Here is a 26,639-nt window from a genome sequence, read left to right on the forward strand (position 1 = left end):
CATACCTCAGTTGTAACGAGTGGTTATTTCAGTCAAAGTTGCTCTTCTATCAGCTTGAATCAGTTGGCCCATTCTCTTCTGACCTCTAGCATCAACAAGGCATTTTCGCCCACAGGACTGCCGCATACTGGATGTTTTTCCCTTTTCACACCATTCTTTGTAAACCCTAGAAATGGTTGTGCGTGAAAATCCCAGTAACTGATCAGATTGTGGCCCGTCTGGCACCAACAACCATGCCACGCTCAAAATTGCTTAAATCACCTTTCTTTCCCATTCTGACATTCAGTTTGGAGTTCAGGAGATTGTCTTGACCAGGACCACACCCCTAAATGCATTGGAGCAACTGCCATGTGATTGGTTGATTAGATAATTGCATTAATGAGAAATTGAACAGGTGTTCCTAATAATCCTTTAGGTGAGTGTAGATGGCACAATATGGAAGGCAGATTGGAAGACAACGGGATCTATCCTCGACAGAGCTAGTGTTTGATCAATTAAAAGCATATATCACCACAAGGATCTTACATAGAAAACAAGATTAGAATACAGCATCAAGTATGTAATCCAAAAGTACTATGAACCACAAAGCATACAGGAAAAAAAGGTAACAGGAGGAGCTTTGTGGTATAACTTAAAGATTTTAAACAGCAAAAATTTAAATTACATATACAAAGTCAAGCATAGATACAGTTTATAAATGCAACCAAAATACAGCATCAAAGTGATAGCCATAGTTCAACAAACTTCCAGTGAAGGTAAAAATCATGCAAAGCTTTTTGCTCTCTGTCACATATCTAAAGTGACACCAACATTAGCAGCTAACACTAATGCCAATGTCACATTAGTTAACTTCTAGTCACAGGGTATGTCAAGTAGCTGACTGCAGTTGCTGATCTCATCGCTAGACCATTTCACTGTATATGATTGAAAATTACTGAGCTTGTCAAATTTACCAACTGCATGCCAACCTGTTTTTGATAACCAATAGTGTTTTCTGCCTGATGGAGTGTGTGCTTTATGGAGGGTTAACAGTTCAGCCACAATCTTGGCCCTTTTGTCTTTTTTTCTATTCTGTCATTGTACATAAAACTCAAAAGATCAGACAGTCAAGCTTCTATTTTGTTTGTGAGGTTCAAAGCCCCTTTGTTCCTTAGGCCGGGTTTATACTTCACGTGATGCATGCTGCAGCGAACACTCCTGCTATGCAATTGTTTTAGTGTTTATACTTGCGCACGTACTTTACGTAAATCTGGAGGAATTCACCAGGTGGCAGTGTGAGATATTATCACGGTGAGAATATATTCAGCTTCTCTGTGTTGTGAATTGCCTAGAACACCCATTAAATTCAGATGACACCTTACCGCAATATCTCTGAAAATGATGTTTATTGATTAAATCCATCGATCCAGGGTTGTGTCCATTCCAGCAAGCATTGGGCACAAATGAGAAAAAATCCCTGGACGAGGCCTCAGCTCATCGCAATCTTAATACAAGCACATACATACACTAGCTTCATTTTAGCGGCACCAGATCCCCAAATCTGCATATCTTTGGAAGGAAACTGGAGCACATTGTGGAATCCAAGCAGGGAATACCAGCGACATAACTACCTGCGAGACAGCAGTGCTACCGCTCCGCCACCATGTCATCCCCATGTATGTAATTATTAACAGTAAAGTATTCATTATTTAAATGAAATTAACGAGATATCTGTAAAATGTAACACACAATTTAATGCATTTCATCATGAAAGTGATATCAAGTATAAATCTAAAGATTCTAAATGTGCAGAGAGTTGGAATATCATACATTTAATGTGTTCTGTGTGGTGATCTATTGCTGCTTGCAGTGGTGAATAAAAACTGGGATGACGTTTACAATGGTCTGCTTTAATGATAAAGTAAACTACGAGGTTAAAGTTGACTTTTCAAGACTAAACCCGAAAATAATCACAAAATACACATTTTCACCAGGTCCTTAATTTTTTTTCTCAATGACTCAAATATAGCCTGTACATCATGTTGCTGTTATGAAGTTGCAAAAAAAAAAAAAAAAATACAGCACAGAAGAAGGTCATGTGAGACTTTTAAAATGTATCGTGTCATTACGATTGTAAATATGTGACGCTTGAATATAAAAGCACCACAAATACATCTGTATGTCGGCATTTTGCACATCGAACCATTCATCAAACATCAAAGCGCGCACACTGATCTCGTAGGATCCACAAAGCTTACGACTTTTTGCTGGTACTGCAACTCGTGCATGTGTCGCGTTAATTTCTGAGGACCTGCTCAGAGGATGCATCAAATGAACGCTGAGAACGCATGGTAGCCATGATGCAGGCACGTACGCGCTCTGAGCGTGAAGTATAAACGAGCCCATATACCTCATCACTGCATTGTATGCACTGTACTTGATGAGCATTCATTGCTTGTCAGCTCTCATGCACACAGTGCCCACCCCTGCCTCAAAAGTCAAAATCAAAAGATTTGATTTTGTCAACGTAAGCTGTAGACAAGCTGGACTGAGCCAAAGGGCATTTCACAGCTGGTTTCACAGTATTGCACTGCCAACTCGCTAAGATTGTGTAAAAGAAGGCTATGACTGAAAATCATTGGAAACATCACATAATGTGACATGGCCTTTAGATGACAATTTTTTGGCAGGGCTTTTTGCCATGCAAATCCATTTTGCTAAATATAAACTACAGGTAACATTTTCACATTTGTGAGGGTAAGGAGCAGAAGACCCCAGCAAATGTGCCCCTCCCAACAACCTTGTGGGCTGTCTTGTTAGGAGAAAGGAAATTGAGAAGCGAGCAAGCACTTGAGAACTGAGAAGGATTGCTAGAACTCTATACTGATTTCAGGTAGAAGTGAGACAGACAGACAGACAAAGAAAGAGAGAGAGAAAGTGTACCAGCTGGAAGGTAGCTTGCATAGATCCCAAGGCTCTTTTTTTTTTAACCAAAATAACTTTCAATATTAAAAATATAGTATGAATTTAAAATAACAAATATTAAATAACACTAATATGTAGATACCTGTATGTGATACAGATCAGTTTTCAGTAATTATATATTTTTGGTTTATGTGTTCTTTGCAAGCTTTTGTGATCTTTCAGCCAGCTCCAAAAATATTTCATGTAATTGTCCACAGCCAACTCACAAATAACTGAAAACCGTGAAAGCCAAGTTTGCACATCTGAAGGAACGACTGTATTTGTATTAGTGGTTTTCAAGATAGATGACTGCATGGATGGATGATTCAGTGTATATTTAATTTCCAAAGTAAATTCATAACCCATAAAGTACTATTTGGCTTATTTTTCATGTGTGGTATAAGGCATTTAATTAATATAACATTTTTCCTATTTACAACAAATTCTTGTACAATGTAGTTGTTCAGTATAGTGTAAAAAACATGTTTTAGGCAGGTGGAATGTTTTGGTAATTAATTAGGTACCAGGTCTACATATACTGTAGCTGCACTGTAATGTTATTTTTGCTGATTGATAAAACAATACTTTCAAAGTAAAGAAATGGTGTAATAAATATTATTTCTTGTATTTATTTGAGCATTTGTTTGAGTAAAAGCAATTTTGCACAGCCTAGCATCTTTCTTGAAGAAATAAGTGTACGGATTGTTTTATATTATCTAATATGTCACTCCTACATTACTGCACCCGTACAAACACCCTTACCTCCATTCCTGTTTCTTTTGTGCTCACTCCATATTTTATATTACTTTCAAGAACTGTATGTTTTTACTACAAGATTAGTTTGACAGAAACTTCCATTCCACTTTATTAGCACTTTACAAGTTTCTGCTTAATGTCACTAAAATTGCATGTTCTTTGGTCTTGTGCCTATTTTTTTTTCTTGAAAAGTTAAAAGGAAAAAATTACTTTAAATGCAGCAGCCACAGTTTACAGTTACACTAAAAAGCTAGGATATTATCCTATTGAACTTCGTTTACTGTCTTGCTTTTGCATTTATGGAGTTGTTTTTTTCTCTGTCCATCAAAACAATTACATTTACACATCATAGTAATGCATTGGTCTCTCGCATTTATTTATTTTATTTTTTTTTTATTACATCTGGCTACCTGCTTCAACTACTGTTTTGTTGCCTGCATGACGGAAAAAGGGTTAAACCAATCAGTAGTCACAATTTCAATGTGACCTAGATGAAGAGATAATCTGTATGTTGAGAAGAGATGAAATGAGACAAGATATTTCATGATGGTTTCAGAAAAAAAGATAGTACAAATAAAGTAGGGCTCTGGCTGAGCTGTAGACTGTAAGTTGTGGCTGAAAGCAACATTAATCCAGTCCTGATAGATTTGAGTACAAGGTGGAAACCAGTCCTGAATGGGATTCAAGTACATCCAGGCCATCCTCAATCACACCTGCACACTCGCACCAGACCATTGTAAAGCCAGCATTTAAACTTTGGAGCTGCTATTGTCAGAAAAGTCATGTGTGGTTTTTGCTTAACATGTTGAGTTTGTACTTCAAAGATGGTCTGCATTCTGCTGATGACTGAGTTTAATAATGTATCCTAGGCTGGAGGTTAAAAAGCTGTAAAAATAAGTTTGCTTGCAAGCTTTTAAGGAATGCGTAATGTGAGTGCAATAAATAGGTAACCAAACTGACCACATCTAAAGATCAAAGCACAAACAAATGTTGACACAGACCAGTAGAGTATAAATGTAAGAACAAAAACCTTACTAACTGGAAAATGCTGGAGAAGTGTTTGGGAAATTTTTGCTTTCTAATGATCTCTTGGGCTACTAAAGTCCATCAGGTCATCAGTTCTGCAAGGTTTAACTGCTTTATTTTAAGCCAGTTGCATAATAAAAACTATGTAATGTTATCCTTACAGGCTCATCATTTTGATGCCTAAAGAGCATTATGAATAATTCAGACCAATTTTTGAAATCTTCTATTTCAAAAGATCTTTGCTACTTTCTACAGTACCCAGATAACGTTCACATAAGTGAAATAAAAATATGCCAACTTTTACACAGACGGTGATTCAGAGTTACTCCCTACAAATTGACGACAACATTGCTAAGTAATATTATTTCCTGTTGACTGTTCATACATCCATCCATTATCCAACCCACTATATCCTAACTACAGGGCCACGGGGGTCTGCTGGAGCCAATCCCAGCCAACACAGGGTGCACGGCAGGAACAAATCCTGTTGCAGGGTACCAGCCTACCGCAGGACACACACATACACCCACACACCAAGCACACAATAGGGACAATTTAGGATCACCAATGCACCTAACCTGCATGTCTTTGGACTGTGGAAGGAAACCGGAGCACCCGGAGGAAACCCACGCAGACTCGGGGAGAACATGCAAACTCCACGCAGGGAGGACCCGGGAAGCGAACCTGGGTCTCCTAACTGTGTGGCAGCAGCGCTACCCACTGCTCCACCATGCCGCCCCTGTTCATACATTTATTTTGAATTTAATTTTTAATATATTTATATTGTAAGAATTATATTTATACAGTGTCTAAAAAGTATTTACCCCCTTGGAGGTTTTCACATTTTTTTGTTGTACGCTATTTAGTAATGGTGGATTTAATTTGGCCTTTTGGACAAAGATTAAGATTTAAAAGCTCTTTCATATCAATATGAAAACATGCCAGATAAATGGCACACATAAAACACAAAATAATTAATAGATATTCACCCCCTTCAAGCCAATATTTAGTAGATGCACCTTTGGCAGCAATTACACCCTTCAGTCTTTGTGGACAGGTCTAATTCACCTTGGCACATCTGGATACTGCAGCTTCCCCACATTTTTTTCCATAAAACTGCTCAAGCTCTTTTAGTTTGCATCCTGATTGTGAATGACCAGCCTTTTTCAAGTCTAGCCACAAATTCCCATTTGGAATTGAGATCTGTCCTAAGGTTTTATTAATCCAGGATATTAACATTTCTGTTTTTAAGCCATTTCTTTGTCACTTTGGCCTTATGCTTGGGGTTGTTGTCTTGCAAACTGCATCAGGTTTTCTTCTATGATTTCCCTATATTTTCTGTGTTCATTTTGTCCTCTACCCTCACAAGCCTTTCAGGGCCTACTGTAGAGAAGCATTCCCCCAGCATGATGCTGCTACCACTGTGTTTCATGGTTTGGATGGTATGTTTTTGAAAACATGCAGTGTTTTTTGTAAAGGTGCAATTAGTTAAGCACCCTGGCAATGATTGTCGTTTGCATGGCCTTGGCCTCTGTAGCTTATGGCTCATAGTTCTCATAGGCCTCTCTCATGAGTCTTTTTCCTACATGATCACTCAGTTTTGTGTACGACCTACTATAGGCAGATTTACATCTATGCCATACTCTTTCCATTTCTTAATGATTGATTGTACATTTTAAAAGAGTGTGTGAAAAATGTTAACCTCCTTGGCGTTAATCCTAAGCGTAACTTAGTGGTCATAAATATGTGCAATTACGGTTAACCATGAGTCACATTTAGGGTGACTTGAAATAATCTGCTTTACATTTTTAAGCCTGAATAATGCTTGTGATGGTATTCTGCTAACATCTAAATATGTTGCCACTGAAAGGTAACTTATCAATATTTATGACTGGGGTGGAGCCTCCACCTAAAAACACAATGGAAAATGAAAAGCCTTAAAGGCAGTTGCAGAATCAAATCGAGCAATACTGAGTGAATTGGTCATCAGATGTTGGCATGGAAAGTAAATAAAATATTCATTTTTATAGAATAATAAAGAAAATGTTTATCTTTAACCCTATTTAACAGGTGGTAAAAATTTGTGAATGCAATTTTATTGTTAATAGAAAGGAGCTACAGTGGGTTAAAAAGGGTTCTACTGATGTAACTGTGCTTTGACTTTCACACTGTGGTTAAATTCCATACACTTTCTTGTCATTTTCTGGGGTCTTTCCTACCAGTTTTTTTTTCCAGTTATCTACATATCTGATACCTGGACAGTTCTTCACATTTACCTCTCCAGGTCCACCTTTTAGCACTTTCCAAATGGGTTAATTCAATTGAGTATCTATCTATGGTTTAGTGGTTTATTTGATTTTTTTTTTTTTTCATTTTTGTTTATTTTAGAAAATTTTTTTAAAAATGACATTATCTCAAGGGATTACAAATCCAGCTAGCACAGTATTTAGATGAGGTTAAATGTGGCAATAACACAGAATAATTATGAAGTTTAGTTTCACTAATGTGGGTGACTTACAAAAATGAGTATAAATTTGACTTCTGCACCTAGTTCTGTTTGACATTGAACATCTGTGATGCTCAGTTTCTTGTATGTGTGCACATTAAGTGGAAGTATATGTTCCTGCTGCCAGAATTAAATAGACATTCTACTGCATTTGCTGCATATAAAATTCTCACATGTATGTTTTTTTCAAATACTTTGTCTTCTTGATAAAATAATCAAACTTCAAAGGAATTAAAGTACATTAATAGTTTGGGGAGATGCATTAAAATTGCAGACATCTATACCTCCAAGTTCTGAAATTATAAAGTGATGGCAGTTGCATATTAAGCCATATTTGGCCTGAAATTGGGATGCTGTGTAGGATTTATGTATTTCCCAACAGCATGGCAATTTCCAATCAATGTTTATTAAGTTGTTCTTGCTCTCAGTATAGCTATATGTACATATGAAGTGTTTGATTTAAAAAGTCCTCTGGCTCTCCCAGTGAAAGGCACAATGTAAAATGATGATTGACTGATTGACACTGAACAATATTTCAGTTTTCGTTCCAAATCATAAATGCTTAAATATATACACTGCATTTCTTATTTACAGTATATAATGACTATTGACTTCCTTTCCAGTCTGCTCTCAAACATAGCACAGTGTACAACACAATTCATCTGTTTCTTGGTGATGTTCAGAAGGCATTATGTTAAAAAATAAATTTGCTTAAATACTGTCAAAATCGGAAGCAAATGCTACATCAATAAATAAGCACTGAAGTTTTTCAGTATAATTTTACTTACAATCATTGCATTGCAAACAGTTGCTTTTGTAACAAGTCTTTATATCAAAAGTTTATTAACAACTCTTTTGCCAGGTATTGATTGTTGTGAGAGTTATGTTTGCATTTGTGTTTTCAGTAAACATTAGCTGAATAAAAACACTAAATGAAAAGTAACATTTAATTAACAATTTTCTTTCCCATTCATTATTCTAGAATATTTTTTTTTATTTTTATAAATTGTTTTCTTTCAATGACAATTATCTGCCATTGGCTTATCTCCGTTGACTTATCAAGAATTAGCCCACCATCCATCAGGTAGGGGAGCAGCACTGGTACAGCACATTGCTGCACGCACCACACAACGAAACAGCTCAGGATCCTCGTTGGTAACCCCCCCAGGAAGACATGCGGTCCAGTCCCATCCTCCAGAAATGACCATCTATCTGTCGCAGCCAGTTGTTACATGGGTGTCCCCTTGGCCTGGTTCAACTAGTGGGGTCCTCAACAATGAGGATCCTGCCAACTGTATTACCCTCTGTGAATTGTGCCACATGGCCATAGTGCCGTAACTAATGCTTCCTCACAATGCAAGTATTAGTTATTCGGGACTCCATGAGCAACTGCTTGTTCAACCCAAAGTCAAACAAGCAGTACCCAAGGATTCTCTGAAGAGACACAGTACTAAAGGAGTCCAATCTTCGTCTCAGGTTACTGGATAGTGTCCATATAGCAAAACAGTAAGCACCAGGACTCTAAAGACATGGACCTTCATCCTTTTGCAGACATACTGGGAGCTCCACACACCCCTTTGCAGCGACCTCAAGGGCCCCCATGCTCTCCCAATCCATCTACTGACATCATAGGAAGAGACACCAGAGACATGAATGTTGCTGCAAAGGTAAATAAACCACTCAACGAGGACAACACTCTCCACAGACAGACACATTGCTGATAGCTATGCCCAAGAGGTGATTAAAGGCCTGGATCTTGGAATTTATCAAGGACATTAACAAGCCCAGACAGAGCCTCCATTGACTCTGCAAAGATCACAGTATCGTCAGCATAGTTAAGATCAGTGAATCTTTCTTCACTAACAGCCCAACAGCCAATGGACCCCATGACCCTGCCCAACACCCAGTCCATGCAAACATTGAACAGAGTAGGAGCAAGAACACACCCCCAGCGAACCCCAGAATCAACTGCAAAAAACCCAAAGGTTCTGCTCCACTCTGCACAGCACTCACTGTACCAGTGTAGGGCCTACCATGATATTCAGCAACTTTGGGGGGATCCTTCAAAGTTTAAGGATGTCCCATAGGAGAGTTTGATCAACTAAGTATAACACTTTATGAAAATTAACAAAGGCTGCAAAGAAACTCTGCAGATATTTGTGTTTGCACAATGAGAATCCTCAGTGCCAGGATTTAGTCAATGGAAGACTTCTTAGGCATAAAACTAGACTGCTCTTGTAGGTGAGCAAATGATCACAGATCCTATTGAGGATAACCGTGGCAAGGACCTTACCTGGCACTGAGAGCAATACAACTGAAATTGTAGACTCTAGTATCGTTAAATTATATCTTGTAACACATTTTAGTTTTTGTTCTTCAAAAATCAAATGATTGCAACAAATGTGGAGTTGGCTAGTTCATTTTAGCAATGGAGCAGGCTGGTTCCTGTGAGGCTCAACTGCTGCTAGTGCATTTAATAATCATATCATTAGACTGGTCTGCTTTATGCTTCTATTTTGAAGTAGTCACTCAAGTGTCTGAGCATTGTTGAAGGTTTGAAACATCAACCTGTAATTTATATTTTTGAATTGAACATGGTGTGCGGAGGTTTTCGTTTCTTCACCTTTGTAAAGAAGGCACAGCTACAGAAATCCTAACATTTGTTTTGAAGTGAAGAACTTGTTTGTAATTACACACTAAATATGGTTGTCCCTTGCTGATTGATTAGCTGTGTTATTACATTTCCAAAGCATGCACAGAACCTGCATTTTTATTTTCTGCACTATAATTGGATACATTTGGCATTGGCTGTAGGCTTTTTTATTTATGTCTTGAAAGAGCAGTGGTTCTTTATCAATTTGTAAGTTAAACTGTCTGGGATTTTTGACAATAAATGCAATGCCTGTAGTGCCATGCCCATTAAATAAGTTAACATTAAGCTCTCTCTGGATTCATAATCAGAACAGAAAGATATTTAACAGAAGCATAGACTACTGAAATTAACACACAGGTTGTCTGTAGCAAACACTGTGAATTCAGTTACACAAAAAAAGTTTTAATTCTTTATGTTTTTGAAGATGCATATGGGTACAGACTCCAACTCAACTCCAACATCAAAAATTTTGAGAATTTAATGTTAGCAAAGAATAAGAAGTGAACACAAAGCCACATTGTCACCCACACTTACATTACATGAGCTTGTTGCTTGGGTTTCTTTTTTGTCTTTTATTATTATATACATGGAATGGTGGACCTCACATCATTACGCACAGCCTTTAATGCTGCTTCTCTGTCTAGAGCTACATTTACCTAAAATCATGCCATCTTTTTTATATTAATTGGACACTGTTTGGCTTTGCTTGTTTCACAAGCGACTGAACAAAACTGAATTTTTTTTGAAGAACAGTGGTCATGTATAATAAATCAAAACCCTCAGGAGAACCACCTAATGAAAAGAAACCAAAATCTCCTGAATAAAGCCATACAAACATTAAACAAAGTGGAAATAATCAAAAATTAGTATGGAAGCAGCATTTGTAATAATTGTCTTGTCAGTGATTGTTAAGTCTGTCTGCTAGTCAGCACTTTTGCTTTATTTTATTTTTCCTTTCTCTTACCCCATGCAAAGATTTGCTTTGAAGTACCTCTTAATTCTGCCATACTTTGTATAATACTACTGCCATTTTGAAAGTCTGAACTTGCCATTTGAGAAGAGTAATGGTCTAATTCTCTGTAAACATGAAGAGTCATATATAATGAAGTCGATACAGAGTATTAGTACTTACAGGGCATTATTTTCTCAATACAAGTACCAACAACTTGTATCAGTGCAGCCCCGCCATCTCATTCCCTGATCTTAAAAAATTAAGGCAAGTTTTGGTACAGTTTTCCATTGATTTTGTCACCTTATATTTTTGTTCAGACTTAATTTTGGACTGGTCAAAACTAAGCAGTATTTGCTGAAATGCAGGAATTACATTCATTTAATGATTTAACGATTAAGGCTGACTGTACTAAATTGTTTTTTTAACAAAGGCAATGTAGTGGCAAAACGAGTGTGGTCTATCTGTTAGCGAACCATAAAAGTGTTTCAATGATTTTTACTTAGGCTTAGAAAAGCACTTATTTTTCAGGTGTGTAGCTGCTTTTATATGAGTGCCTATGCATTTTGATTCCATAGTGTGTACCATCTTTAGCACATTTAACCTTTCTGGGTCTTAGCTAGTACTTAGCTTTGGTATCGTGTGAAGGTTGTATGTTTGTTCCAAGATGAATACTGCAGTAACACTAGCCCTAAGTCCAGAGCTAGTCATGAAGCACTGCTGTGAAGAGTGCATTAATAAAGATAGTCTTGTTAATGCTGTTATTGTACAAACTAACAAAGGATTAACCTTGTATTGAATTCACATTGACCCCCTGTGCCTTAATTATGTAAGGAATTAAATGAAACTGATTATGTAGTCCCTCAGCTGATAGCAATGCAATACAGTATATGTAATTTTAGTGCTCAGGGACAAGTTTTAAAAATGTAAATTGTTCATTTTAATTACTTACTTTCTTTTTATTTTAGGAGAGTGTTTCGTGGTCTGCACTGGTGCAATTGTTTGACCCACTAACATCACCTAGATGTTATGCAGTGATTGGAATAAAGAACTCCTAAGTGCCATTTTCTTCCATTTTTTTGTATTTTTTATATTTTCACTGTTAATTAAAAATTTCCATCAAGAAGCGAAAGGATGAATACATTGTAAGGTTATTTAAAAGAAAGGTGTTACCATTGCCTCAGTGATCATTTTTGTGAGCTTAGGCAGTTAAGCTACCTTAAATAATGTAATCATGACATTTAATTGGAACCAAAGAAGATTTTAGTCTCCTAAGTAATCCATTCTGAAGCTTACTGATTTCTTGCTTTACTTCATCAACCGTTGTTTTGCCTCCTTCTCTGATTAACAGTACAGCAATGGTTTGCTTTTAATTTTTTTATGTTGATAAGAATTTGCTTATACAAAGCTACTGTGTAAATCAGACATTTATTAAATGTGTTTTAAGTATACTCTTTTTGATGCCTTTTTATTTGTAATAGTTTATAAATGATTTATTTTATCTTATGTATATTTGCCAAGGGATTGTACCTGATGTGGTTAATATTATTGCTAAGGATTTATTTTCTTACAGTATGTCAATGGCAAGAATACATTGGTTAATGAAGTTATTATTTGGGAATGCATGTGATGAGTTTCTTTTTTGCTCCATATGTTGTATTTTTTGCTGCTTATGTTTTTTGTATAAATAAATTTAATAAAAGTCTCGGTAAAGACTAAAATATATTTGTCGCAAGACAAATTCACATTGTGGATTTCTGTTGAGTACAATTCACTGTACAGCTCATCTGCTGTCTTTCATAAATGCAAATGGAATGAAGAACATGGTCTTCAAAGAAACCTGCTGTAAGATCAATCTCTTGTAGGCAACACTTCTGACAGAAATTCAATCAACTGTGAAGACTGATTATCTCAGAATTTGCACTATTCAGCAGAATACAGCTTAGTGCATTTAGGAGACAAGGAACTTATTCAGGCATTTCCAACTTTACTGCAATGTCCATAGTTTATGAGCCCAATTCTTCAAAACAGTCATTCTGTGAATAATATACTAGATCTCCCTTCAATGTTAGGAAATTGAGTGGTTTGGTGTATTTTATCTTAATTTTTTTTTCCAAAAACCAGTATGTTTAGTAATATTAACAAAGTCACATATTGCATATCTAATTTCTTTTTCTTTTTTTTTTTAATAAGAGTTGGATAATGTTTCATTTTCAGGTGCAGATAATGTTTTTGTTTTTGAATAAGTGATTCACTTCTGTGGTTCAATATTTGTATATGGTCTAATATTTATATATTCTAAGTAACAATAGTTTTTAGAATTTTTATTTTCCTTGTGAGGAACTGGCGTCCTGTCCAGTAATTATTCCGCCTTGTGCGTTATGTTTGCAGGGATAGACTGCAGCCTCTCTGATGACATGGCTGCAAATTTTTTTTACAATCATTGTGTCATTCTTTTAACTGATGTCATTAAGTATGTGGTCTACAAATATTTCTTAGAAAAGTCTAAGTTAGTTAAGAAGATGAATGGATAGATAGATGGATGCATGAATGAATGAATACTGCATTTTTAACAATTTGACATTCCGCGAGAGACACTTTAAAGTTACGGACATCTAAACAAGCAGTTGTTGGAATGCTTTTGGCAGACAGACATCATGTGCTCCCACCTCTTAAAACAATGGCAAGCGACGAACATAACAAGCAGCACCCCCCTTTCACAATGCAAGCGGCAGAGGCACGAAGTGGCAAAAGGACAGCTGCTCTACAGGCTGTTGAATGATTGACGTGCAGAGCGACAAAAAGAACACACAGCTCGCCAGCAGCAGCAGCAGATGATCCGACGGCATCTCCTTAGTGTGTGTTCACACACTAGCAGTGTTATATGTCCTGTGAGAAAGATTTAACCACGCCCAGGGCTGCAATTAAAGGACAAGTATTGTTTTTACAAAAGTTTTAAAGTAAAAGTGAAAATAATGCATATGTAACAATTCCCATGAAAATAACAATCTCTTTAAATTGTATATCCGGTAAACCAAACCCGGGGGTGGGTGAGCAGGGGGCCGAGCACCCTAGTAATTTAAAAAACTGTAATGCACACTATAAAAATAACTTAGATTAAATTAAATTAGAACTTCAGAAGTTTCAATGAATCTGTGTAGTTTAAAATGACATGAATCCTTAACATATGTTAATAATTGTAATCTGCAGAACATAATTTGTCTTAAAACAACTGTTCTGTTAAATCTGGCATTTGTAGTAAAGAGAGAATTCAGTTAATTAAACACATCAGTTTTCTGCGCAATCTTACATGATTAAATAATCACATTACTGGCTGGTTGTGGGCAGCATTTTGCCGAATTCATGATTAATACACTACACATATTTAACCTGAAGGCTACTGACTCGTAGGCCAATGAGAAGAGTTTATAAATCATCCCAGGGCTGAACTTGGGAGTCCATTCTTTTATAATTATATATATATATATATATATATATATATATATATATATATATATATATATATATATATATATATATATATATATATATATATATATATATATATATGTGTGTGTGTGTGTGTTCATTGTGTACATTTTGATTTGTTTTTTTTTAGATTGTATTATTTTTAAATTATTACATTAAGTAAATGATTTTCCAGGAATAAATACAATTTGTACAGAGAAAAGTGCACTTGCAGTACTATTCTCAGCACAGAAGAATCTTAACAATGGCTTCTCCTTGGAAGATAGCTAGCTAAACCAAAAAAAAGTACAAATAAAATACTGAAAGCTGGAATTGTCAGTTACCAATACAAATATACAAAGGTAACCGAGTATCTGAGCTCTTAAAACTAGCTTTCATATAACGTATGGCTACTATCATCTTTTACTTTTCGCTTCAGGACTAATTTTAGGGGAAATGGTGGGTAAGCATCCAAAAAGAAATTTGACTTTTGTTGTCTGTCTTTGTAGGAATAAGTCTATATTCTCGCTGGTCAAACTCGTTTGGACCTTGCTTGTTCATCTGTATATAATCATTAATGTTTCATTAGCACTAGATAATGCATAAGTCTAGAAAATGAATATGTAAAATTTTTGAAAAAATGGTTTGTAGTTCACAGAGATACTGAATGCATATCCTTCTCTTATTATAATGTAGATTAATTCCATTGCCTCAAGTAGAAAGCTAGGTGAAGTGTCTTCTGTCCTCCATTGCTTTTTTCCACATTTATGACCTTATAATTAGTTCAGGTGTATATTTAATTTTAACTTTTTATGATCTTATCACCTGCGACCCTGCTGAGGATTAAGCAGGTTAAAAAATGGTATATAGTATGATCTTATCCTCGGGTTAACTGCCACTTTCATTGCAGAGTTTTCACTTAATTCATTTTCCCAAGTATTTTATCTAGTGTGTGGAAAACCTTAACTGAGCAAAATAAGAGCTGGCATTTTTTTTTCCCCTGGCACTGATTCTGCTTCACTAATAAATTTTGTTTCACCCTCTTCACAGAGAAGAAAGAATTAGTGCCACTGACCTTGGTTTGTCTATGATTAGTAATGTTGGTTGTTCTTGTGGTTGACAGAATTTGGTTAAGTAGTATTTTCAGGTTGTACTGTGTATTATGATATTTTCATTATGGTTTTATATAAGGTCTACATATCTAACCTTCTAAACCTCTAAAAAAACAAACTGTCTAGTGGCTGTTAATGGCTTATTTTGTTGTTTTGTTTAATTTTCCAGGTCAATTAGATTATCACGGAGAAAGCCTTGTGATGGCAGCCCATCATTTGTAGCCGATCCATTTCATGATTTTTGTAACATCTAACTACTTGCACTGATGCACTGTATTCACAGGTTCCCTATGTCATGATCTATACTATTGTAGTACTCCCATATAATTGCATTTATTTGTTCTGTTACATGTAAAGTTTCTTTTCCACCTTAATATAAAGACAAGTGTCTTTGTGTCTGTCTGAGTATCTGTCCGGTTGATATGTCTCTGCTTTCCAATAGATGACACATCACAAACATTAGCACTGTTTTTTACGAATCCTTTACCAAATGGCATGTAACAGAGACAGAGCAACCAGATGGACATACTGTACTGTAAATGTTAATGCTGAAGTCTACGTTGATTACTTAGATTTCAACCAATCTTAGATGGGTAGCACAGCTAGTAATGTAGTAAAATTATGTCTATAAATGGGCACTTTTTAAAAAAATGAACATTTTTCATGGGGCATTAACTATATATGATGAATGCTTGTCAAGCCAGCTCCATTTGCATTCCACGTTAAAAACAGGACCAGTTCCACAAAAAAGGTGAAGAGAAGAAGCAAGGAGAAGGAGTGATGAATATCAGAACATATCCATTAGTTATACATACACCAAAGAAAATTAAAAGTAATCTGTTTTTATAACTATTCCAATCCATTAAATTGTAGTGAGATGTGTACAGAGTTTGTTTACAAGGAGCCATACTGTCCAGAAGAAAAGGACATCCAAAACAAGGAGTAAGTCATCTTTATGTCAGAGCTGTCTGAGTTGGTGAAAGTAGCAAAGTATGAAGTCAACCATTTGGTGAGTTATTATTGCTTTTAACTGTGAAGTTGTTACAGCATATGCTCCATAACAAATGTAATCTATAGCTTATGATCTGTTTTCAATGACCTTTTGGGCTGCTCCTAGGTATACCAAATCAGAACTATTACTTATGTCATAAAATGACATTTGTAAATTTTTAGTAGAGGGTGCTTATTTTTCTCCTTGGTGCATGTTTATACATAGAAAACAAGACTGATTATTTTTGGCACTAATTTTTCATATTGCTTACTGGTTATTGCTTTGAATTTGATATAATAAAACACACCTATTTATTGTCATTATCATTAGCAATTTAGCCAATATTAACCAAAGGAAGAAAGAGATATAAGACGGGTGGAATTGGTCTCCCAATATATGCCATCCATCCATCCATCCATTCTCTTCCGCTTATCCGAGGTCGGGTCGCGGGGGCAGCAGCTTAAGCAGAGAGGCCCAGACTTCCCTCTCCCGGCCACTTCTTCCAGCTCTTCCGGGAGAATCCCAAAGGCGTTCCCAGGCCAGCCGGGAGACATAGTCCCTCCAGCGTGTCCTGGGTCTTCCCCGGGGCCTTCTCCCGGTTGGGCGTGCCGGAACACCTCACCAGGGAGGCGTCCAGGAGGCATCCTGATCAGATGCCGAGCCACCTCATCTGACTCCTCTCGATGTGGAGGAGCAGCGGCTCTACTCTGAGCCCCTCCCGGATGACTGAGCTTCTCACCCTATCTTTAAGGGAAAGCCCAGACACCCTGCGGAGGAAACTCATTTCAGCCGCTTGTATTCGCGATCTCGTTCTTTCGGTCACTACCCATAGCTCATGACCATAGGTGAGGGTAGGAAGGTAGATCGACTGGTAAATTGAGAGCTTTGCCTTACGGCTCAGCTCCTTTTCACCACGACAGACCGATGCAGAGCCCGCATCACTGCGGATGCCGCACCGATCCGCCTGTCGATCTCACGCTCCATTCTTCCCTCACTCGTGAACAAGACCCGAGATACTTGAACTCCTCCACTTGGGGCAGGATCTCTCCCCCAACCCTGAGAGGGCACTCCACCCTTTTCCGGCTGAGGACCATGCTCTCGGATTTGGAGGTGCTGATTCCCATCCCAGCCGCTTCACACTCAGCTGCGAACCGATCCAGAGAGCTGAAGATCACGGCCTGATGAAGCAAACAGGACAACATCATCTGCAAAAGCAGTGACCCAATCCTGAGTCCACCAAACCGACCCCTTCAACACCCTGGCTGCGCCTAGAAATTCTGTCCATAAAGTTATGAACAGAATCGGTGACAAAGGGCAGCCCTGGCGGAGTCCAACTCTCACTGGAAGCGGGCTCGACTTACTGCGGCAATGCGGACCAAGCTCTGACACGGTTGTACAGAGACCGAACAGCTCTTATCAGGGGTCCGGTACCCCATACTCCCGGAGCACCCCCCACAGGATTCCCGAGGGACACGGTCGAATGCCTTTTCCAAGTCCACAAAACACATGTAGACCGGTCGGGCAAACTCCCATGCACCCTCCAGGACTCTGCTAAGGGTGAAGAGCTGGTCCACTGTTCGCGACCAGGGCCGAAAACCACACTGTTCCTCCTGAATCCGAGGTTCGACTATCCGGCGGACCCTCCTCTCCAGAACCCCGAATAGACTTTTCCAGGGAGGCTGAGGAGTGTGATCCCTCTATAGTTGGAACACACCCTCCGGTCCCCTTTTAAAGAGGGGACCACCACCCCGGTCTGCCAATCCAGAGGCACTGTCCCGATGTCCATGCGATGTTGCAGAGGCGTGTCAACCAAGACAGTCCTACAACATCCAGAGCCTTAAGGAACTCGGTATCTCATCCACCCCCGGGGCCCTGCCACCAAGGAGTTTTTGACCACCTCGGTGACTTCAGTCCCAGAGATGGGAGAGCCCACCTCAGAGTCCCCAGGCTCTGCTTCCTCATGGAAGGCATGTTAGTGGGATTGAGGAGGTCTTGAAGTACTCCTCCCACCGACCCTAGCGTCCCGAGGTCAGCAGCGCACCATCCCCACTATATACGGTGTTGACACTGCACTGCTTCCCCTCCTGAGGCGCCGGACGGTGGACCAGAATCTCCTCGAAGCCATCCGAAGTCGTTCTCCATGGCCTCTCAAACTCCTCCCATGCCCGAGTTTTGCCTCAGCAACAACCGAAGCCGCGTTCCGCTTGGCCTGCCGGTACCTATCAGCTGCCTCCAGAGACCCACAGGACAAAAAAGTCCTATAGGACTCCTTCTTCAGCTTGACGGCATCCCTCACGCGGTGTCCACCAGCGGGTTCGGGGATTGCCGCCACGACAGGCACCGACCACCTTGCGGCCACAGCTCCGGTCAGCCGCCTCAACAATAGAGGCACGGAACATGGCCCATTCGGACTCGATGTCCCCCACCTCCCTCGGGACGTGGTTGAAGTTCTGCCGGAGGTGGGAGTTGAAGCTACTTCTGACAGGAGACTCTGCCAGCCGTTCCCAGCAGACCCTCACAACACGTTTGGGCCTACCAGGTCTGACCGGCAGACCCAATATATGCATTTAATGTAATTACTTTGGTGTAGCATTTGAGAAGTAGTTGCACCTCGACCCAGTTAGTAAATTAAGGCTGAAAATGACTAAAACTCCTTTATCTTGCAGGAAAGTAACATTTTCCTCGATGAGACATTTAATGAAACACAATATATCTATTTGGTCTTCTTGTACATATAACTTAAGTCCATTACATACAGTGACCCCTTCAACTGACAGAGACCCAGATCTGGAAATCTTTTCTTAGTTTCTTCACTGGTAAATCTGTAAACCAAAAAAAAATACTCTCTTAAAACAACAGTACATATCAGTCATAATTCCTAGCTATCTACCCATTTTCTGAGTTTGCCTTTTCCTTAGGTTGACTATTGACAGGCTAAAGCAAAAACCAGCTCAGGCTTGTGTGCCAGTGCATTGCATGGGACCCCCACTCGTACACTCAACCTAATGTAGATCAGGCCAGTTAACCTAATATGAACATCTTTGAGCACTGGAAAGAGACCAAAGTATCCAGAAAAGCTTGTGCAAGCAGAGAGAAAATATTTAAACTCTAAAAAAATAGCAGCTGGACCAGGAATCAAACCCACACTATTGGAGCTGTGCGTGATCAATACAAATTGCTGAAACAATTTTTAATTATTAATCTGTGCCCTTAATAAATGTCACGTTCTGTATTTACAGTCAAAATGAATGTGATTATAAAAAGGATCAGTGAGGACTTAAATGTCTAATCAGTGCCTGATCAACTTGCATGTCTAAATGAACGAAGATTGTTCAGCATTAACTCCCAGAGGTTTATTTCATAATATGTATTTAAGCAAATCATAAATTTCAAGTAGAGCAAACTAGTGTTTTTAAAACAGGTCACTGATAGCTGAAGTAACTTGATCAAGGCACAGAGTGATTCTATAGAGGGGATTTTATGGACAGCCGTTAAGCCTACTGATTAAGTCATTGGGATGCACTGCCTGCCAGACAGCAATAGCACCTTGTATAGAAAGGCACATTTTAGTTTTCCTTTCCCATGGCCAAGTGTAATGAATTTTCTCTATATAAAGGTGCCACATGTGTCATTGGTTGTTTCCAGTAGGAATAACTTACCAGCTATCAGCTCATTTCCCCATTACCATTAAAAACAAGTCCTGCTGAGAATTTTATTTCTCCTCCCTTGACATTTTTATTCTACACAGTAACACCTAGTCTTCTACTTTTTTTCTCATTTTGGCAAAAGAAGATGAAAGATTAGTTTCTTGCATGAAGAAATAAATAGTAAAGTTTAGTTACAGCCAACAAAAAGATAGCCGCCTTCTTTATTTTATTTTTTTTTTTAAGAAATTGAGCTGTGTGAGAAGAAAAGGAGAGGGAGCATGTCTGCAAAAGAATGAGCATGTTATTCAGGGCATGTCTCAAGTGTTCAAAAACAAGGGTAAGAGCGACTGGGGACAGTCTGTTTTTATTACCTTTAAAATGCCTTTCACAAATTGCCAACACTAACAAAAACAATCTGAAAATCTTCTCTCAGTGTAGTATTGTGTTTTGTTTTTTTTTTTTTTCTTTGCTTTAAATGCCTTCCTATAAATGTAATACCGAAAACTGAAACAAGCCCTTGAATAAGACAGGGTGAGTCACTGTATGTTTTGGGGAGCCAGGATGAAGTAAAAAAAAATGAGATGTACAAATTTGCATAATTGAGTTAAAAACAGAGATCCTAGATTTTTTACACTAGAGTCTGGATTTCACGTAATAGGAAATTCCAGCAAAACAACATCTTTTGAAGATGTTTACATGAGGTAATGTGTACACAATTCAAAACAAAGGCCTGGTTTAACATTTAAAAGTGTGTTCTTTTTGTCACTTTTCAATTTACAAACATGTATATATGCATATACAGTATATAAAGAGTGTGGTGATACAGCAGTTTGCACTTCTGCCTTTTAGTTAGAATCCTGGGATTGGTTCCTATTCCATTTGCTCTACATGTAGACTCTGTACATTCTCTTCATGGCTGTGGTGCTTTTTTTTCACATAAAGCCATGCATGACTATTGTTACTTGGCTTTTTCTCCATATGTGTGGGTGAGTGAATTGGTTTCTCCCTATAATGGACTGGTGGGGGTATGCTGCACTGCATTTGATGCTGCCTCAATAGGCTCTAGATTCCCTTAGCTACTGTACATATTAGCACAAATGGGTTTTGAAAATGTACTATTTGTGCAATCTTTTTTGAACAAAGGACAATTAATGGGAATATGATATTTATTGAAGCAGACGCATTGCTCCTGGAACATCTTAATTAACCAATGATGATAGAGAGCATTGTGAAATATTTATATATATTTCAAAATATTTTCAATAATGTAGTGGGGTTTGTAGTGTGCCCTTTAGACACAACCTCAGAGTGAATGAGAAACTTTAGATTCACCAGCAACAGAGCCAGCACTAAACTTTTGCCATGCTGTATTAAAATGAGGAAGCCTCTGCTCATCTGCTAATTTTATGACTGCAAAAAAAAAATGAAATCTAAGCAAGTGATTAGATATTATGTCAAGAGATTAAACCTTGTTTCCCTTATTGCAAGAATTACTGACTTATGAAAAATTTTGTATTGAAGATTATCTTATTTCAAGTACATTTTGCTTACTCCATTGGCTGATTGCTTTTTACTAAATAAAAGTTAAACAACTTTCTTTACATACGTTTTCTTTTTAGTTTTTACCTGTGCTGTGTGCCCCAGAGGTTTTGGCTTTATTTTCCTTTCTTGCCAACTCCAACAACACCAGCATTTATCTCTATAGCAGATTTGCATTCCCAGTTAACCCCAGTTTTCTCACACATTCCAAAGATATGGCTACTTCAAATTATCGTAGAGTGTTAAGTTGGACTGTGATGGATTAGCATCCCAAGAAGGTTTGGTTCCTACCTTGCATGCACCGCTGTTAGTTAACAATACTAAAACTGGACAAATGTTTTATGGCCAGCTTCACATCTGAGCAATTAATGGTTGCAGATGAATATGTATAGAAGAAAGGAGCAAAGATAACCAATGAGCCAATCCAAGAGCCACATTATAAACAGATACAAAATGAGTAACTATCTGTTCTCAGTGGTTAAAATTATGTGTACTGAAGTTTTGGATTTAATGTGTGGACTTTAGAGGAAGTTTTAGTTTTAATCTAATTATCTGGACTTCTATCTGTGCCTTTCATATCTGTCGCTGTAGGCTGGTGACACTGCCTACATTGTATAATGCATCTGATAGTCACATACTGTTATGTAATAAGGAATTAACTAAGGATTCTTTGGGTCTTAAAAAATTATTAAAATTGTTCATTTGTGCAGCACAGCATTTTAAGAGCTTGTGATATGCTGGTAAAATTACTTGTAAAAATGAGAGCTTCATACTGTATGGTTTTATTAAGTATTACTTAAGGATTCACATGCGTTACATTTCTCCTGTTTTGATGTCGCTACACTGGTTACCTGTGTCTTTCAGAATTGACTTTAAAATTCTGCTTATGGTTTATAAAGCCTTAAATAATCTCGCTCCATCTTATATATCAGAATGCCTGACACGTTATATTCCAAATCGTAATCTTAGATCATCAAATGAGTGTCTCCTTAGAATTCCAAAAGCTAAACTTAAAAGAAGTGGTGAGGCGGCCTTCTGCTGCTATGCACCTAAAATCTGGAATAGCCTGCCAATAGGAATTTGCCTGGCTAATACAGTGGAGCACTTTAAAACACTGCTGAAAACACATTACTTTAACATGGCCTTTTTATAACTTCACTTTATCTTAATCCTGATACTCTGTATGTTCAATTCATCATAATAACTATTCGTGGTGGCTCTAAAATCCGTACTAACCCCTACTCTCTCTTCTGTTTCTTTTTCCGGTTTCTCTGTGGTGGCGGCCTGCGCCACCTCCACCTACTCAAAGCACCATGGTGCCCCAGCATTGATGGACTAAAAGCCAGAAGTCCACGTGATCATCATCATCATCATCAAATACTTCCGTGAGAACCCTAAATCCAAAGAGGACTGTTTCATTTATGTTAGGTAGATTGCCCAGAGGGGACTGGGCGGTCTCATGGTCTGGAATCCCTGCAGATTTTTTTTTTTTCTCCGGCCGTCTGGAGTTTTTTGTTTTTTCTGTCCCCCCTGGCCATTGGACCTTACTCTTATTCTATGTTAATTAATATTGACTTATTTTATTTTCTTACTGTGTCTCTTATTTTTCTATTCTTCATTATGTAAAGCACTTTGAGCTACATTTTTTTGTATGAAAATGTGCTATATAAATAAATGTTGTTGTTGTTGTTGTTGTTGCCTTACATTAAAGTATGCAATATTGAGAAACATGTTATTACTCGGGTGGCACAGTGGTAGCGCTGCTGCCTCACAGTTGGGAGACCTGGTTTCACTTCCCGGGTCCTCCCTGCATGGAGTTTCCATGTTCTCCCCGTGTCTGCATGGGTTTTCTCTCAAAGTCCAAAGACATGCAGGTTAGGTGCATTGGCGATCCTAAAAGTGTGTGTGTGCACCCTGTGATGGGCTGGCGCCCTGCCGGGGTTTGTTTCCTGCCTTGCACCCTGTATTGGCTGGGATTGGCACCAGCAGATCCCCGTGACCCTGTAATTAGGATATAGTGGGTTGGATGATGGATGGATGGATGTTATTGCCCACTTAAGCCACCAATGTGAAGTTATTTTAGTGTGCCATGTTGCACAGTCGTAAGTAACCTCTTTGTTGATGATTTGTAAATATTATTAAGTCTTTATTAATGTGTTGCTGTATAACAGTATGAAACTAGAGATTGCATTATTCATAGGGTAATTACATAAGGTACTTTCACACAGGTATATGTCTGGTTATCTATCATATAATGCCGCCCATTTTCCCATTTATGATGTATGTGGTATCCATACTGCACATACACATATAGACAATATGTATTATACAATACTGCAGCCCGACTGTTCTCTGCACATTTCCAAGGATTTTCCTCTATGGAGTCCTGTTTTCCCTACTACACCTCAAACACATGCATACAGTTCCTTGTGAAAGTATTCAGTGTTTGTCCTGTTTTTTCACATTAAACCCATGAATTTAAATGGTTTTTTGGGTGGTTAGCAGCATTTAATTTACACTGCCTACCATTTTAAAGGTGCAAAATATTTTTATTGTGACACAAACAATAATTAAGGAAAAAAGAATTATATATTATATTGCATAGGTGTTGACCTCCTAAAGTCAATACTTTGGAGAGCCCCCTTTTGCTACAATTTACAGATGCAAGTCTCTTGGGGAATGTCTTACCAGAATGGGATTTTCAACCATTCCTTAAGGGAAAACTGCTGCAGCTCCTTCATATTAGATGGGTTGCTTTGGTGTACAGCAAGTTATGCCAGATTGTCAGTTGAATTGAGATCTGGACTTTGATTAGGCTATTCCAAGACATTGAAATGTTTCCCTTTAAACCACTCCAGTGTAGCTTTAGCAATTTTGTCTAGGGTCATTGTCCTGCTTGAAGATGAACCTTCATCTCAGTCTCAAGTCACTAGCAGACTGTAACTGGTTTACTTCAAGAATTACCCCTTATTTACCGTAGTTCCATCCCTCTTTCCTTCAGTTCTGACAAGTTTTCCTGTAACCTGCCAATGAAAAACATCCCCACAGCATGATGGTGCCACCACCCTGCTTCACTATGGGAATGGTGATCTCAGGGTGATGGGCAGTGTTGGGTTTATGCCCCACATGGCATTTCCCATGATGGCCAAAAAATTAAATTTAAGCCTTATCTACCCAAAGAACCTTCTTCCATGTATTTGGGGAGTCAGCTACATGCCACTGGTCAAATTCCAAACGTATTTTTATTTTTTCCTTTTAAGTAATGACTTTTTTCTAGCCATTCTTCCATAAAGCCTCTCTCTGAGGAGTGTACGGCTGAAAGTGGTCCTATGAACAGATACTCCCATCTCAGCGATCTTTGCAGCTTATTAAGTATTATCCTTGTTGTCTTTGTTTGCATCTCTGATTTAATACCCTCCTTGCCTTGTCTGTGAGCTTTGGTGGGTGGCATTCTCATGTCGGGTTTGTAGTGGTGCCAAATTTCTTAAGATTTACTGATTTATTTATTTTTATTTTTTATAACCCAATCCTGATCTATACTTCTCCACAACTTTGTCTCTGACCTGTTTGGAGAGCTCCTTGGTCTTCATGTTGCTTGCTTAATGATGTTGCAGAGTCAGATGTCTTTCAGAACAGGTCTGTTTTTACAGACATTATATGACAGATCATGTGACACTTTCATTGCACACAAGTGGACCCAAAGTAACTAATTATGTGACCTCTGTTGTTCATTGGTTGGACCAGATCTTCATAGCAAAGGGAATGAATACATATGCACTCAAAAATTTTCAGGTTTTACTTGCTTTAATATTTATTTGCTTTCAACAACCTACCAGGTGTCATCATTATAGGAAAATGATTAGACATACAGGAATCAAAGGTAATGTATAGAAAATGAGGGGGTGGGGTGGATCAGTAAGGTGGGGTTCAGAAGATGATGGTCATAAAGGCTTTTTATTATTTAGATGTTCTTCTGTTTAAGCCTACACATGTTAGGTTCATGTCCAAATGTCTGTTAATGGTGTTTTCATTTGAGAGCCATGATTCAGCCAGCTCACTGAGAATTAGCCCTGATTTTTACTGGCACTGTGTCCCAGTTAAATGTGTGTCCAGTTGAACCTGTATGTGCATATATCAGAGATTGTGGGTCCTCCCTTTTCACAGCATTGTGATGTTCTTGTATGCATGTTGCCAGAGTTTTAGATGTTTGTCCCACATATACAGCTGGGTACGCACCGCTGAACTACTGTAGTTGAACTGGTTATGCAGCGATTTTAAAGCATGGCTCTAACTCAGTTCACACCTAAACTTTGGAATCACTACACATTCGTCATATTACACAGTGAACAGCTGCATGAATTCCATAGCCACACTCACTCTATATTCCCTACAATTCAGTTCACCATGGAAAAAGAAATGAACCAATGCATTAATTTCCTGGACATCCCCATTGAAAGAGGTAATGACGCTACCTTAATTACGAGTGTTTTTAGCAATCACCTCTCATCGTATAAACAGAGTTGTGTTAAGACTGTTCTGAAGGATTCACACCCACTGTAATACAAAGAATACTAAAAAGAATGAAAGACGTTATCTTTTCCACCTGTTCACGTCAAACTGCTACCCCAAACATTTATCAAACAATGTTTACATAGGAGGTGCCACATCCCTCAGCAGACAATCGACTCTAACCTGATCTCACGTACTACTTGGCACAGCCTTCCCTATCACAGTGGTGTATCGGAAAGTATGTGTGCATCCTCTCCAAATCAGGCATCAAAATAGCCCATAAACCTTCAAACACTCTGTGGTTTGTTCTTTTTAATGTCAAAAGCAGAGACACGAAATACAGTGTACAGTACACCATGCAGTTCATGCCCAGCTTGTATACGTGGGACAAACATCTAAAACACTCGCAACACGCATACAAGAACATCACAATGGGACATGGTGCAAGTAAAATTCAGGGCTAATACTCAAAGTGCCAGAATGCTGGCTGAATCATGGCTCTCAAATGAAAACACCATTAACAGACATTTGGACATGAAC

General features: G+C 38.3%; 1 protein-coding gene across 1 annotated transcript in view; it reads left to right on the forward strand.

The window, feature by feature from the left end:
- The window catches only part of mettl25 (methyltransferase like 25), a 142,157-nt gene extending 129,873 nt beyond the window's left edge, over positions 1 to 12,284 (forward strand). The window contains exon 12 of the mRNA XM_039761766.1: positions 11,802 to 12,284. Within this exon, the coding sequence (XP_039617700.1) occupies positions 11,802 to 11,891 (90 nt within the window). The 3' untranslated portion in view covers positions 11,892 to 12,284. The remainder of the gene's footprint in view (positions 1 to 11,801) is intronic.
- The last annotated feature ends 14,355 nt before the right edge of the window (positions 12,285 to 26,639 follow it).

The sequence above is a fragment of the Polypterus senegalus genome, chromosome 8 (assembly GCF_016835505.1).
Source record: "Polypterus senegalus isolate Bchr_013 chromosome 8, ASM1683550v1, whole genome shotgun sequence".
Lineage (NCBI taxonomy): Eukaryota > Metazoa > Chordata > Cladistia > Polypteriformes > Polypteridae > Polypterus > Polypterus senegalus.